At 42.1% G+C, this 16,581-nt stretch overlaps 1 protein-coding gene across 2 annotated transcripts in view; it reads left to right on the forward strand.

Annotated features, from left to right (window-relative positions):
* Positions 1-16,581, forward strand: part of Fam168a (family with sequence similarity 168 member A) — a 136,509-nt gene that overhangs the window by 106,621 nt on the left and 13,307 nt on the right. Inside the window, exons 3-5 of one of the 2 annotated variants that reach the window (XM_031387550.1) lie at positions 3,083-3,163; positions 7,835-7,861; positions 13,306-13,431. In XM_031387550.1, coding sequence (XP_031243410.1) covers positions 3,083-3,163; positions 7,835-7,861; positions 13,306-13,431 — 234 coding nt within the window. The remainder of the gene's footprint in view (positions 1-3,082; positions 3,164-7,834; positions 7,862-13,305; positions 13,432-16,581) is intronic. The other variant, XM_031387551.1, reaches the window with a different exon arrangement.

Consider the following 16,581-nt stretch of genomic DNA (forward strand, 5'->3'; position numbering starts at 1 on the left):
AAAAAAAAAAAAAAGATTATGATGTTCTTCTGTTCAAAACTCAGTGTGCTGCTTGCTTCGCTCAGACTGAAACCTTAAGTCCCAGAGGAGCCGATAAGACTCTACATGAACTGAAGAGCACATTCTTTTTCTGACTCTCTTTGCTGCTACTGTGCCCTGTTTGTTCGCTCCAGGCACACTGGCCTCTCCATTATTCTCCAGACATATCCTCTACTGACCTCTGATTGTTAACATTGTCATCTTGATAGGAAATAGAATGTATCTAGGAGACAAACCTCTGTGAAGGTGTTTTTAGACTGGGTTATTTAAGGTGGGAAGACCTACCCCGACGATGGGTGGCATCACAGGATCTTGGTCTTAGTAGAAAGGAAAAAGCAAGCCGACCACCAACGTCATCTCTGTGCACGGAAGTGTGACCAGTTGTCTCACCTCATGGCATGATTTCCCCACAGTGAGGGACTGTACACTCAAACTGAGCCAGGATAAGCCCTTCCTTAAGCTGTGTTTTTGGGATATTTTGTTACAGCAAAGAGGAAAGTAACTATGTACTTCTCAATATAGAGCCTCGCACAGAGTGGGTTTTTTTTCCTTCAATTGTTTGCTTTGTTTTGTTTTGTTTGATGCTCTAAAGGGCTTTTCCTATACTGTCTACTTAGTTGTCATATATTTCCTTCAAGCCTTTGGATATGGAACCTCTTCAGTGTATTTTACTCTGATTATTGTTTAGTATATTGCAGTGATCTAACTGTAGTGCACCTCTGGTATTCTTTTTTGGAGAGGGTGTGGAGTTGAGATAGGGTTTCACTGCACAGACCTGGCTGTCCAGGAACTCATTCTGTAGACCAGGCTGGCCTCCAACTCAGAGACCTGTCTGCCTCTGCCTCCCAAGTGCTGGGATTAAACGTGTGTACCAGCACTGCCCAGACATTTCTGTTGTTTTTACCTTGCCTGAAGGCTTTCTTTGGTCCACACTCTTGACTTTGTTTTCATATTTATCCAGTGCTGGTTCCAGCCCCTTTAGAATATAAGCTGCATGAGAGCAAGCGTGTTTGCTTTGTGTACTGATACAAGTCTCCAATCCAGTGTTCAACACAGAGTAGATACCTAAGTACTGAGACCTTGGGACTCGCCCTTGAACTCTCACTATGAAGCTGCTGATGTCTCACACATGCAGCCCCAGCAGGGATCACCCACGACCTGTACATCCCACAGCATTGCCCCCTGAGTTTACTTCCTTTTTTATTAACTAATTAATTTATATGTATGGTTATTTTGCCTGCATATATGTTTGTGCACAGCAGAAGCCTGAAGGGGCATTGAATACTTTGGAACTAGAGCTACAGATGGATGTCAGCTGTTATGCGGGTCCTGGGAATCCTTGGGAACAGCTGCCAGTGCTGAGCTGTCTCTCCAGCCTCTGATTTTACTTCTTTTAGCTGTTTAATTTTGTGAGCAGCAAAGAGGATGGGTCAAGTTTAAGTGACTGTGCTAGAACTTTCACACTGAAAAACCAAGCAGCACTGACAATGAAGGCTGCCTGCCACTCTGGCTGGTGGGGAAGGGGAAGAACTTGCAAGTAAAAAGTTTTAAAACCTGAAACAAAACAAAAACCTAAAACCAAAATCTTTGAAACACCCCCTTTCAAAATTATATATATTTTTATGTAAATAGTTGTTTTGTCTGCATGTATGTCTACACATCATGTGTGTGCCTGGTACCCACAGAGACCAGAAGAGGATGTCAGATCCCCAAGGACTGAAGTTATAAATTGTTGTGAGCTTCCATGTGGGTGCTGGGGATTGAACCCAGGTCTGCTGGTAGAGCAGCCAGTGCTTGTAACCACTAAGCCATCTCTCCAGCCCAGACTCTTTGATTATTTCTTTAGAAATGAATTCTAGAAATAACTATTTAAAAGTATGTGAGGACTAGAGGGTTAGGAGTAACCAATGAATGGTTACAAAGTTTCTATTTGAGAATGGTAAGTTTTAGAGATATCGAGGACAGTTGTATAACACTAGAAAAGTAATGAAGTGTACTGAATGCCCAAGTAATATGCTAGCTATTTTTCTGATCACTGTATCTGAGAGAAGTAACTTATTTTAGTTCATGGTTTCAAGGAATATATTCCATCATATCCGTGAGGGCACGGCCTTGTGGCATGGTCTGTGAGGCAGAGCTTGCACTTGGTCACATCATGGCAGCAAACAGGAAACCAGGATGGGATGTGAAGCAGAGCCAAGTTATATCCTCAAGGTGTGCCACTGGTGGCCTGTGTCCCCTAGATTCCACAGCTTCCCAGAACAGTGCTAACAGTGGGAACCAGCTGCCAAACGCATAGCCTATGGAGGGATGGTAAGCATTACAGCGATAACAAGTGGCTAAAATGACAAATTTTATATATAGCACATTAGAATTTCAACAACAAAACAGTGTACAGGGCTGGCTAGATGGTTCAGTGGGTTAAAGGCCCTTGCCATACAACCTTTTGACCTGTGTTTGATGCCTGGATTCCACATTGAGCAGAAAGGAGAGACTTGACTCCACTAAGCTCTTCTCTGACCTTCACACATGTGCAGTGATATAAGGATTTATGTACACATACATGCACATAAATAAACCCTTTTTAAATGTATTTATTTTTTATAAAAATGAATATATTGAAAACTATCTGAGGGCTAGTGAGATGGCTCAGTAGATAAAAGTGCATGCCTTCACATGCACATGCACATAAAATATGATAATAATAAAACTGTATGAACAAAACAGATACCAAAACTATTAGTGCTGAAGGGGTTGCCTTTTGGGAAGAGAGTTGTGGCAGGAATGTGATGGTCAGTTTATGTGTGACTATATGAATGTCTATACTGTTTCTACCATCCTACAGTGAAGAGACAGACATACTGCATGTATTGCTTTTTAAAAATAGAGTTGCACTATTTTGTGACTTTTCTCTTGAAACTTGAAAGCTGTTCGTGTATGCCGTCAGAAATAGTCTGTGAAGAGACTGAAAGCCAAGCTTGCGACTTAGATGGTTTCCTATCCCCTTGCATAGCTAACTGAGGCTTTTCTTATGTCTCTGTAGGTTACCCCACAGCATACCCGGCAGCTGCTCCTGCCTACAATCCCAGCCTCTACCCGACCAACAGCCCCAGTTATGCTCCAGGTAAGCACCCGTAGGGGCAGCAGTGAAGAGGATGGGCGTAGGCTTCCATTTGTAACAACAGTCATCAGTTGGCCCTTCTCTTTACTTTGTCCTGGAGTCAGCCAGTTCTGGCTTGATTCTCTTTGGAGTCCCCTCTGGGAACTGGGGCAGAGTAGTGTCTGGGGTGGGAGTAGGAGAAGAATCTCCTTCATTCTCTCTGGGACTTAAGGGTGGCCCCTCTCTCCTCTGCTGGAATATATGAGACATACCTCCACGTCTTAGAACCACTTCATCCCTCTCGAGCCTGAGGCTGCCATTGGGAATCCTTCTCTCTCTCTTTCTTTATCCTTTCCTCCATTCCCCTTCCCTCTCCTTCCTTCCCTCTCCTGGGGTATAAATTTGGAATAGAGTGAGAGACTTGCCACCAGAGTAAAGAGCCTGTGTTCAGGCTGAGACAAGTTGCTTGTTTTTCAGAAGTAGAAGACATATAGCACTTGAACAGAGATATTGAAATAGGCTTGAAATTCTGAAGGAGGTGTTAGGTATGGTGGCATATACTTCTAATCCCAGCATGTGGAGGTTGAGGCCACAGCCTGAGGTCATCTTGAGTTCATAGTAAGAAAGAAACTAAAACAACAACAATAACAACAACAAAACAAACAAACACCCTAAAGAAAGAAAATATTGGGAAGATTTTTTTCCCTCTTGTTTTGAGGCTAGGAGCATTATAGCTTTGTTTGTTTGTTTGTTTGTTTTAACCGCTGTTCTAATTCCTGGGCTCAGTCAGTGTTAACACCCAGGAAACATGACCAGGGGAAGGAGTGGGCTCTATGGTTAGGAAGTTTTCCTTGGTTTGAATCTCTATTAGCCTTCTCCCTAGATGTACAGCCTTGGACAAATTACCTCACTTTTCCAGGATTCACATGTAACTACTACCTCAAGGTTGCAGGTGACTGACATAAGTTCTTTACTCACTCATTAAGCATCTGTTAAATGTCCTCTGTACTGGAATAGAAAAAGTAAAAGTTGTCATCTCTGCCTGAAGGCACTTATAGTTAATTTTGGATCCTGGCATATTAATAAATATACTACATTTTATTAATAAACTGTATTAATATTATTGGATTAGTGAGTGTTATAAAAAGAACACATATCAGTACAGAGGCAGAACCACATTCTACCTGGAGTAAGAGTAGGGGACTTCACAAGGCACTATCAGTAGAGACTTGAGGCAGAAGTAGGAGGTGCCCTTGGAAACACTCAGGGGAAGAAAGTATGGTACAGGGGCAGAGCATGGTGGAGGGGTGGACCTTAACACCTGAGTCTAGAAATAGTGGGAAAGCATAGACTGAGAGGGACTAGATGAATCTCAACTACAGATTACAAGGAACAAATTTGGAAAGGTCTTAAATGTCACATCCTCCCTCTTCTATTTTCTCAAATATAGGTCTATAAATATAGCCCATTTCTTTTCTGCCTTAAACACCTCAGAAGAAGGAGAATAACTGTATAGCGAATTCCAGATTGTCTCAGAAAAGCATGGAACAGGAAATCTGCCAAAGACTCTAGAATATAAGTTATCAGTTAAAATAGCTGTTTTCCAGGATGGAAAAGGTCCTGACCACGGGGAGGTTGAATTGAAGAATCCCTGAGGGCTTTTCAATCCCATAATATTCACTAAATAAGAAAATAGAGCCTTACTCATTCTAGAAGGTACTGTAGGTAATGCTCTCTTGAAGCAGCAGCCATTACTGTCCTGAAAGAGTTACAGAGAACAGTGACATGTAGATTTAATAAGTAAATACGTTATTCTCCTGCCACAAATCTGTAATAATAGGCAGCAGCAGTATAAAAACCACATTAGTTATCTGAGAAAATAATCAAATCAGTGAGTTCTATCTTAAAAACTAAGAGAACATTATGAAATATCACAGTACATATGTGATTTCAATCCAAACACTGTGAAATCTGTGAGTGGGCTTTGTAACCCAGCCTAAAATAGAAGGTAAGTTGTGGCAGAGTTTCTGGTGAGGTCATGAATACAGAAAAATCATCGTCTTCATAGTTAGGAATCCTAGTGACCTCACTGGCTGTAGTCAGGGAGGTGATGCGGGAGGTGTTGAGCCTGGGAAGCAGTGTGCAGTGACACAGAGAAAGGAGAGGCGGTGTATAGCATGGTAGTATGCTTTCCAGAGAGTCAGCTACCAAGAAAAGAAACACAGAGGCACAGTGTAGAAGGGATGTGCAGGTGAAGGGGCATTTGGGTATAAGTGTGATTAAGTGTGCACTGGTGGGAGGAGTAGAAGACAAGTCAGAGATGCCAGAGTAGCATGGAGCTAGGCCTCCCAGCAGCCGTGGTGGCAACAAGGACTCTGATGTTCGTTTTTCTTTCCTCTTTTGGGAAGTTGAGTGGTAGGAGGTAGAATGCCTACAGTGCAGGGCGGCTCAGGACTAGCACTAGAGGTAGTTGAAGGGGAACCTCTAGCAGTAAGCTACCTTCTCAAGAGTGTTCAGCACTTGTGCTGAGATATTTTAGGATTATTTAAGGATCAGTTTGGCAAGTAGCTGACAGGACATGGAATACAATACTGATACTGTCCAGGGATGGCAGTGCATGCCTTTAATGCCAGCATTTGTAAGACAGAACCAGGTGGGTCTCTATGAGTTCTAGGCTAGCTAGGGGTACATAATTGAGACCCTGTTTCAAACCAAACCAAACCAACCAAACAAACAAAAAGCCTAAAACTTCGATTAATTCAGTGTTTCATTTGTGTCAGCAACAATTTGAAACTCTTTGTAGATATTAACTTGTTTTATAGCACAACAAACTGAGTACTTTGTTTTTCCCAATTTCCAGTTGGGAAAGCAGAAACTTATTGAAATTCAGCAGCTAGATCTGCATTCTGGCATCCTGCCGCTGCTCCAGAACTCTTAGCTGCGTGTCATTGCTGAGGCAGTGGGCAGACACTAAAGTGTTAGACAGGAGCAGCCGGGCTGGAGAAGAAGGCAGTGCAGAGAGGAGTCTGAGACTTAAAAACCATGGCGAGTCTGGAAAGCTGCTGCTGTGTGTGGAATATTACATTTCAATACTAAAATAAAAAAACCTCTACCTAAGGATTAATGCTTTAAAAAGTCAAGACACTTCTAAGCTATGATTAAAGTAAGCCAGACCATTTACTCAGAAACCAAAATCCTCAAAAAGGGGTAGTACTGGTGTATTGTGTTAGAAAGCTCCACACTGGCCAGGCATGATGACACATACCTATTATCTCTGAACTTTGGAGGTTGAAACAAGAAGATCAGAGTTCAAGGCCATCCTTACACATAAGTTAAAGATTATCTTGTACCCCATGGGATAGCCTGTCTCAAAGAAGCAGACAAAAAACAGGGAGAAAGGAGGTGGGGGGCAAAGAGGTATCAAACTGGAATTAACCCTGTTTCAAGTGTTTGCGTGACATTTAAGACACACACGCTCATGCTCACACACTCAGAGCTGTGTCTGTTTCATATTGTGTGATGTTTACCTCTGCCTTCATGGGTTTGACTGTTTCGGGGAAGTTCCTGTCGTAGAGGCTCAAGGTCAGAGGGAACAGTATAGGTGATTCTCAGCTTCCTGCCAGAGCTGGCCATTTGTGATACAGTGCCGTGCCTGCAAGGAGCCAGGCACTCAGGTTTAAATTTTCTTCCTTACTTCAAGGAGACCAAGTGATTGCTTGGAGAGATCCTATTTTTAGCAGCCTTTGTGCACCTTAGAATCATCTGCCCAGGATACAGGGGAAAGCTCACTCTCTCATTGGTTCTGAAAAGCAGTGTATACCTGGGCTTCTTCCCAAGTGTTTACCAATTTTAGGGATCATATTTAGGTATTTAGCTCACAGGAGGCAGAGCTAGCCAAGAGATCTTCTTCAGAATCCAAGGAAACAAAGGGCTTAACATATTCCTGATAATGTAACTTGAAAATGAAAGAAGACTAAATAGGAAAAAAAGTCAAAACTCATAAGAAGCAAGTTCTCCTCTCTGTCTCATTAGAGTTAAATTATATGAAATATACATAAACCTGGGGGAAGTAGAGGAAGATCTCTGTACAAGGCAAGTTACAAGTGTACCTTTTAACCTTTGTCTTATAAGCGAGTTTCTTGCATTCAGTTTAGCTCAGAGAGGATTAAGTAACCTCCAAAATTAAATTTAAAATGCCATGTATCTGAGATTCAGCCACATTTGTCTGACCCCATAGCCTGTGTTCCTTGTACAGCACAACACTGTCCTAGATGGAGTGTCTCTACATTGGACTTAGTTCTTGAGAGGCCTATGGTAGCCATATCTCCTGCGCCTTCATTTTTCCTTCATTGTAAAGCCTTCATCATGTCTGAAATCCCACCACAGTTCTTGGGAGAATTGAAATAGTCTTAATATAGAAAAGCAAAGAACACAGGACCTTACTCCTGTTCGTATCCAGGCAGTTTCGGGTCACTTCTCTGGAAGAACCTGCAGCATTCAGAGAGGTTTCTCTGCAACAGATACACTTTCCTGGATGGCAAGTCTGTCACCCTTTCCAGGGGGAGGTTCCTCCTATCCTCCACATTCTCTGCTACTTACGCAGGCTGGGGGAAACAAGTCTGATATAGAACTGCAATATATACAACTTTGCACAAATTCTTAGTGGTAATTTCAACTAACATTTCTATCCAACAGAGTTTCAGTTCCTGCATTCAGCTTATGGTAGGAGAGCTATTTTTCCTCATCTGTATTATGACCTATGAATGTGTTATCTTGTAACAATGGTAGATTCCCTTTCCTTTCCTCCCCAAATCCCATCTCCTAGGCTTGGGCTCCCCCAGGTGGCCTAGCAGCAGTTCCTATAGCATGCAGGAACATGTCTGATGGTGCAAAATCATGGGATGGAGACACACATGAACCATTCCCATAGGGCAGCAATGAAGGATCATGGCACTAAAAGGTGTTTCACACCCTAACCTGGCTGCCTGATTCAAACATATGAAGGAAAATTCTAAGACCTGTGTGTGGCTCCTCTGTTGGCTTAATGGTAGGCTCTGAGGAGCCCCTTGACTGTTCCTATTAGACCCTAAAACACCAGTCAGATGGCCCCAGGATCAGATTTTCCATTGCCATTAGCAGTCTGACATGTTTGAAGACCTGGTTGACTTTAGATACAGTCTGTTGCCTTCATCCAGATCTTGAGCTCTGGCCTCACTTTCAGAGCATTTTTCTGGATGATGAAAGGTACGGGCCAAGTGTGCCAGTGGGTGAGGGATCCAAGTTGAGTTCTCTGGGCAGTGTGGACTCCAGGCCCAAGGCACCACAGGAACTTGTGGGCACCTGTGAGGGTCCCAGCAGTGTAACTTGACTAGGTCCTTCTTGTCGTAGACAGTAAGGGACCATAGGAGAGACTTGCCACTTTATCACGCTCACCTGGGCTGCTTAGGATGTCTTTGTAAAATCTTTGAATGTCTTCTCAACGTTTAATCTTACTGTTGAAAAGTGAATGTTTTTATACATGGCACATCTCTCAGAAGATGAGCTGTGAAATTTCTTTTGCTACTGCTGTGGGCTGTGTGATCTTGGGCAACTTGCTAATGTCCCCAGGACATGAAGTTTTTTCATGTCACATGATTTCAAGGTCTTTTTAAAATGCCAACATTCCATCCTCTTGTAATTTTTATTATTTCAATAGTGCTAGCTACAGAACTGATTCACTTACGTTTATGCAAGGCTACTTTTTGTGAACTCAAACAAAAACCCTAAAAACTTAGAGAAGGCTACATGCTTCAGCACTCTTCTGATTAGAACAGCAGTTCTCAACCTGTGTTGGGGTTTCACGGGGGCCACCAGGAAACACAGATATTTACATTACAGTTTGTAACAGCAAAATTACAGTTATGAAGTAACAATGAAAAAGTATAGATGAAGTGATTCACGTCTTCTGTGCCAGGCCCTACATTGGCTCTGTGAAGATCCAAAGACCAGTAAGACAAGCTCCCTATTCTCTAGAAACTCACAATTTACTGGGGAAACATTCAGCCAGGGACAGGAGCCTCTAAGACTCATAGGAGCTAGGATAGTCAGTTATATGGGATGGTGTGGGCAGAGAGTGGGCAGAGGAAAAGACAGTGTAATAGAATCGAGTCTTTAGCTCAGAATTGATTACTTAGTACATGTGTGCCAGGTGGAATGTGGAGAGGGATATGCCGAAAGTGCTAGCAGAATAGACCAAACCATGCAGAGTAGAGCTCCTTGGCACACTCTGTTTGTGCACAATGGTGTGGGTTGGAGGCTGAGATGATTAGAGAATCAAGGGAGATTTGTAAGTCAGGAAGAAGAGAGTGGTTGAGAAGTAAGACCAGGGCCCACCTCCAGTAACCTACTTCTGCCAAGACTGTGCCACCTAAAAGTTCCACAATCTTCCAAAATATCACCTCCTGCCAACGACCAAGTGTTTAGACTTGCCAGCCAATGTAAGATATTTCAGTTCAAACCACAAGACGTTGCCCAGTATTAGATCAGGGGAGTCTCGAGTACAAAGGGTTGAATCTGTAGTCTATAAGTAACAGAGAACCATGGGATGTTTTTAAGAGACTAGTATGGCTATTGCTTGGATGTTAGAAGGGACAACTGAAAAATCAGACCCAGAGCATTTAGAAGCAGTTGAAGTAGCTAAGTAGGAGATGAGAGCTTGAATTGGAGTTGGCCATAACTGTAGGGATGGAAACAGGGCTACCAGAACTAGAACCATTAAGACTGATGGTGTTGCTGGGTGGTGGTGGCGCATGCCTTTAGTCCCAGCATTTGGGAGGCAGAGGCAGGTGGATTCCTGATTCCAGCCTGGTCTACAGAGTGAGTTTCAAGACAGCCAGGACTATACAGAGAAACCCTGTCTCAAAACAAAAACAAAAACAAAAAACTGATGGTGTTACCAATACTGTGAAGCAACTGGGGAATGATTAGTACTGCCAGTTTACAATACAACAAAATGGAAGCTCAAACAATTATGTGACTTGCCCAATGTCTCACAGCTAATAAGTGGCAGAGCCCAGGCTAGGTCTCATTTCCCAACTCAGTACATGGTTTAGGATGATGGTCCCTTGCTGCCTCTCTTTGTAAATGTGCCTAACAGATTGTTCTAGTGTCAGAGGGCATGAGGGTCCCATATCCAGGAAGTGAACAACTCAGCAGCTAGATCACAGCAGGCCCATAGGCCTCCACATGGTTTTGCTGTGTTTTTATTTTTCTACTCTCTGTCCTTTTTACACATCTATAGTAATTACATAAAGTCTTAAGTGGATGACTTAATAATGTTTTCATGTGATACAACTGTAGAACATTTTTAGGAAGTAGTCCCTTTTGGCACCCTAAAACAGGCCTGCCTGACAGACAGAGAGCTCTTTCTATTGCCACGCTGCTAAGAGTTTCAATTGGCACTGTTTTCGTCCAGCAGCTGAGCTCCTCATTACTACCACTATCAGAAAAGATTACTATGGAGCTGAAAAGAGAAACAGATTCATACAGTTAAAGAGGAGGTTAAATTAATTGAGGTTAAATAAGTTAAAAAAAACTTATTTTCATTTAGTCTTTACATGTATCTATTTTCTAAAATTATTAACTATTCAAGCACTAGGAAAAATGCAGAAAATGCTGTTTGTTTTCTGTATAATAAAACCAGAAGAAATGTCCAGCTTATGGTAAAATGTAAAAGTTTAGTCTAAGTGATTGCTTAGGAAAGACAACCAACAACACAATGGCACCTGCTTCTTTCCTGATTGATCTGCAACATTATTTTACTGTGACATGCTGTCTTGTTCACTCCCTGGTTGCTGTGTGGCTGAGTTGCATCCTCAGTAGACCGTAAGTACCTTGTGTGCAGTGACGTAACCCACGTGTGTTCCTGTCCACCGTGGCACTCCCCTCAGTGCTGAGTGCGGTTAGGCCTCAGTATTCTGTGGCTAATTTTGATTTAACTTCAGTTGTCACACAGTCCTTCAGGCAATTGTCAGACTTTTGGCTTATAATCAAAATTATAACTATGCCCCACTCAGAAGAAGGAAAAAAGTCAGAACAGAACAAATTGGTACCTCTAAATTCTCCAAATTGTTATGGCCAAATTGAGACCTTTTGGTTCGTGGTAGAGGCCCACTGAGCTCTTAGGACCTGGAATTGCTCTGTTTGACTTCTCAGAGCTACATATTTGACACAGCAGTAATTTGTTTGTGGATGGTTGTGGCCTCCAGCCACACTGAATGTCAATCCCTGAATTTGGAGACATTGTGATAAGACTTTTGACACTAATTGGATCCTTTATTAATTCCTTTCATATTAACATCCCACCCTCTGGAGATAGACACCCAAGGTGTTTATTTAAAGCAGATTCCCCTCTGCAGAAGCTCCACACTGTCCTGGCTTTCTAGCAAGGGGTCTGGGCTCTGCATGGAGTTATGTTGTCTTCATTTCTCTTGCCGGGTTCTCCTTTTAGTGTCACTTTCCTGCCCATGATTGCCTTGTCATTCCTCAGCATTTGCTGTATATATTGCGGGCCATTAATGCAAACAGAGTCAGCCTGTGGAGCTACATTTTGATTCTAGTTCAGAAAAACCCAGCAGAATCCACAACCTTCCCTAGCCATTACAACTCTGTGATAGAAGGAACAGAGATGTTAGTTGCAAACCAGGCAGCAGAGACACTGTAGGGTCTCTGGAGGCCACAAACCCTATAGGAGTCTATAGGACGGCCATTCTTTCTTATGATGCTTCCCTGCCTTTCCTTACCCACTTATTAAATATTTCAGGTTCACTGGTTGGTGTCAGTCCAGCCCCTGTACTGTTAATATACTTTAGAATACTCTGTGTCCAAAACTCCCAACATCTTATTAGAATGGAAAAGATAGTAGAAAGAAAAAATTAATCATTTTTTACCTTAAAATAGAAATTTGGATCAAAAATGTGTCTCCTCTGGTGTTTGAAAGGATAGTTTTCTCTTCCTTTCTTTCTTTCCTTCTTTCTTTCTTTCTTTCTTCCTTCCTTTCTGTCTGTCTTTCTTCCTGCCTTCCTTCCCATTCTCCTTCCTCTCTTTCTTTCTTTCTTTCTTCCTTCCTTCCTTCCTTTCTTTTTTCCTTTCCTTTCCTTCCCTTCCCTTTCCTTTCCCTCCTTTCTCCTTATTTCTTCTCTCTTTCTTTCTTTCCTTCTCTCTTTCTTTCTTCCTTTCTCTTCCCCCCCCCCCCTTATAAAGGCATTTCCCTCCTATTTCCTCTCTCCTTCCCCTCAGGATACCATGACGGTAAGTTTTTGAGTCATTCTCCACTTCTAGAACACTTAATGAAATTTCTCAAGCTGAGCTTTGAGCTATCCTGGAAAGTCTTTACATATCTCAAACTAATTTCTGTAACATACTACGTACCTACCCCAATTTTGACATCTATTTTCATGATGGCCAAAGGGTTATCTCTAACTCATGAGGATCTGTCTCAGTTGGAGCATCCAGTACCACCTATTAGAAGATATTCAGACATGCAAGAAGTATGTCTGTCTGACCATTGCTGGTATGCAAAAGGAGTTGGCAAGGAGTGCCTGTTGCATGGCTGATAGCAGAGCCAGAGTGCTCAGGCCTTGAGGCTGCCATGTACAGCTCAGACCGGTAGAAGAGATGCTGTCCCATAGACGCTCATGTAAAATGGTAGTTACTTGTCAGTTTCTCTTTGGAAGCAACTCACACTTATTAACCATACCTCAGATAAGTTTCAGACCACAGGAAATTTTTAAAAAGACTCAGTTAATTTGACCACACTGTCAAAGACTGCCAAGTTGCTTCATGTTAATGAGAAGGTAGTAGAGGAATATACCATAAGTCTTAGACTAGAAGGTCAGGTAGAGAATGGTGATATTCAAGGGCATCTTCATGGCTTTTATCATAGGTAGAAAAATCCCGAGGTTTAGTATTTAAGTGTAGGTTTCCTTAGATTTAGGTCATTTGGAAGCTCACTTCAGCACTCCTTCCAACCTACAATCCCATCTCAAAAAGGCTGACTCATTCTGTGTGTCTAAGCAGACTCCTTGAGTTATGTTTCTGTCTGGCACAAGACCCTTGCTTTTGTGTGTGTAATTAGTGATGCCCAATTCTTATTTCTGCCTAATGCCATTCTTGTGTCTTCTCTTAAGCCACTCTGCTGATGAAACAAGCCTGGCCACAGAACTCATCTTCCTGTGGCACTGAAGGCACCTTCCACCTCCCAGTGGACACCGGGACTGAAAACCGGACTTACCAAGCATCCTCTGCAGCTTTCAGTAAATACAGCCTGTCTCCTCCTATCCTGGTTCCCTTTGGTGGGGGCTGATTTGTTGTAGCAAGGAAGGAAAGGGAAATTTTTAAGTGACATTTTTAATATAAACACTGTTTTAAGAGGTTCTCCTTCCTACTCAGACAAGAACATTGGACTTTGATATTCAAGAAATGACATTCATGACCATCTTTGATCATGATTGTTAGCTTTAGGATACTATCCCACAGCAGTGAGAGGGGAGCATTCCTGGGCCAAGAACTTGGATTTGTGAGAGACTGTTACTGAATTTTAGGGGAAAGGACCAGGACCCATTTGAAGGCCCTGTGTATCTTTGAACAGATGTGGCTCTTCCCATTCATTAGATTTTTTTACTTTAGCACTATTATATCTGGGCCAGATAAGTTCTTTCCTATGTGTGGTAGGATGTATAGCCTCTCTCCATTAGATCCCAGAAACAAAGCACCATTCTCACACCCAAAAATGTTTCTAGATATTCCTCTGGAAAAGAAAAGTGTCTTCTATACAGGAAACATTGCCCTAGTTCATGTAAGCTATACTATGGGAACATGGTATGACATGGACAGAAGCCAGCAGCCAGATTGGTCATGCTCATCCTGAGGCTTCGTGGGGTAACTGATGTCACCTTTGCAGCTGACTAGGAACACAAATGATTCCAATGAAAAACCTCATTGAGAAACTACTTCATGGAAGAACTTGTGCCTGTGCCAACTATCAGCCATAGGAATGGTTAGCTTTGGATATGAGGAACACTAATGTCTGAGTGTATGCCAGCAGGCCCTGGACAAGCCCTTAGCAGGATGTTGTAGGAAAGTAACCTACTAGGTAGGCTAAGAAAATTCATTGACTTTCTTTTCCTTTAAATATCCAATGTCATTGCTTCTCAGTTTTTTGGTTGAGATCAAGTATAAAATATCCAGTGTTGGAGCTAGAGAGATGGCTCAACACTTGGCTGCTCTTTTCAGAGGACTCGTGTTCAATTCCCAGCACCCACATGGCAGCTCACAACCATCAGAAACAACAGTTTCAGGTGACTTAGTGCCTTCTCCTGACCTCTTTGTGTATTAGGCACGAATGTGGGGCACATATATGTACACAGGCAAATTCATACATATAAAGTAAAAACAAATCTTTAAAAATAAATAAAGTAAATATCCAATGTCAAGCCTGGCATGGTGACACATCCCTGAAATCCTACCACTCAGGAGGCAGAGGCAGGTGAATCTCTCTATAAAATAATAACTAGCCTGGTCTACATAACGATTTCCAGGCCAGCCAAGGCTACATAGTGAGCCTTTGTCTTTAAGGAAACAAACAACAAATGTCATTTTCTCCCTGTTGTCATTGTCCTTACCTGTCAGCATTTACTAACTCAGCATAGCATACCTTTTTGTAGATTCTGCTTTCAGAATCAGCCTCTCATTCAATCAAAATTGCAGTCCTATGAAGTTTGGATGAACTTTCATCCCTTTTTGAAAGCAGAATTTCAAAAAGATAGTATGTCCAGTGCTGTATAGTTAATATGGCAGCACAGCTGTGAAAAGATAGCTATTGAGCTAGGATTCTCAGTCCTGATTCTCCATGAGGCTGGTTTTACTCTTTCAAAGACAAATGAGGTAAGCACAGTAGCTCAGCACCTGTAATCCCAGCATGCATGAGGCTGAAGCAAAAGAATCACAAGTTCAAGGCCAAGCTAGGACACATAGCAAATTTTAAGTCACCCTGAACTACAGTGAGACTTGGATCTCAAAGAGAATAATGAGAGGAAGAGCAGCAGTAGAGGTCTTCCAGGTGTTTCAAATAGAACTGAATGAACATATATAAAATTATATAATGTAAATTGATTTGTATATACTTCACAAATTAGATGAATAAAGGCACAGTTACTACAGTGCAGCAGAAAGAGACCCGGGGTGGAAGATACAGGGCTCTAGACTTGATTCCATACAACTTTGAATAATTCATAGCTATGCTTTGTTTATTAGTCTCTTGAACTGTACAATGGTGGCCTTTGGCTAGGTCACCTTTAAAGTCCTTGCTAGCTACTGGACTCTTGAGTCTCTCCCTCAGAAGTTATTACCTATATCCTTCCCACAAGATCCTCCCTTCTAGCTGCCCTCATCAGTAAGCCAGCCTTCACGGCTTTGCTCAGGTGTTTTCAGAAATAATGGCCTCATTCCTTCTAGAGGTTGCCCTTCCTACAGCTAGGCATCTAGCCTTACCATCTGTGCTAAAGTCTTCTAAAAGTCCAACAGAAATGTCCAGTAGTCACATGTTGCTCTCCCCTCCCAGACAGGCCATCAAGTTTCTAGATAGGACCAAAATGTATCACTTTCAAGCAAGTAATGCATAAATGGATGTAATTTTTTAAAATGGATTTGAGATTGATTGATTGACTGACTCATGTAGGCTCACAAAGGCTCCTCCAAGCATTTAGATTTTGTTGCTGTTACATTCATACCAATTTAACTATACTTGCTAAAGCCTGTTCATAATTAGGTATCCCTCTTACTTAGTCAGTGCTTTATTGTTTAACTACCAACAAGAAGACATAGTGGACAAGGCAAGATTCAGACATTCAGTGTTGTTTTGTTCAGACTTTATCCAGATGTATAAATCTGATGATCAATAAACTAATTAGTGTAAAAGGTATCCTTGGCATGAAGATTGATGTCTTTGAATGTAGACTGGGTTCTACAACTGAAAAAGATTTATGATAGTGAAGCAGAGTTAAGAGAGGGCTACAAAGGCTTTATCTTACTAATGCAAACCGTACTTTATATTCTCCCGTTTAACAGAGCCTCAAACTATAGCTAGGAACCTGAGACAAACTGAAGCCAGGCATCATAAACAAAACCTCTTTATAAGGCAGACCTGGCACTTCTAGCGGCAGAACTCCTTTGTCTCATAACACTGGCTTTAGTGAGACGGGGATACAAAGGCCAGTATACTAGATGCCCAAGATTGTACTGTAGAGACAGTTAACTCAGAAACAGCTCGCCAGGTAAGCATCAGCTCTCAACTCTGGAGCCAACTCTATGACTAAAGATATGCATGAGATTTTGGAAAAATTACTGGATTCCTAAGTTACAGGTTCTTCCTCTGAATGGGAGCAGGTTGAATGTAAGTCTCAGAT

Source organism: Mastomys coucha, unplaced genomic scaffold, assembly GCF_008632895.1.
Source record: "Mastomys coucha isolate ucsf_1 unplaced genomic scaffold, UCSF_Mcou_1 pScaffold21, whole genome shotgun sequence".
In the NCBI taxonomy this organism is placed as follows: Eukaryota; Metazoa; Chordata; class Mammalia; order Rodentia; family Muridae; genus Mastomys; species Mastomys coucha.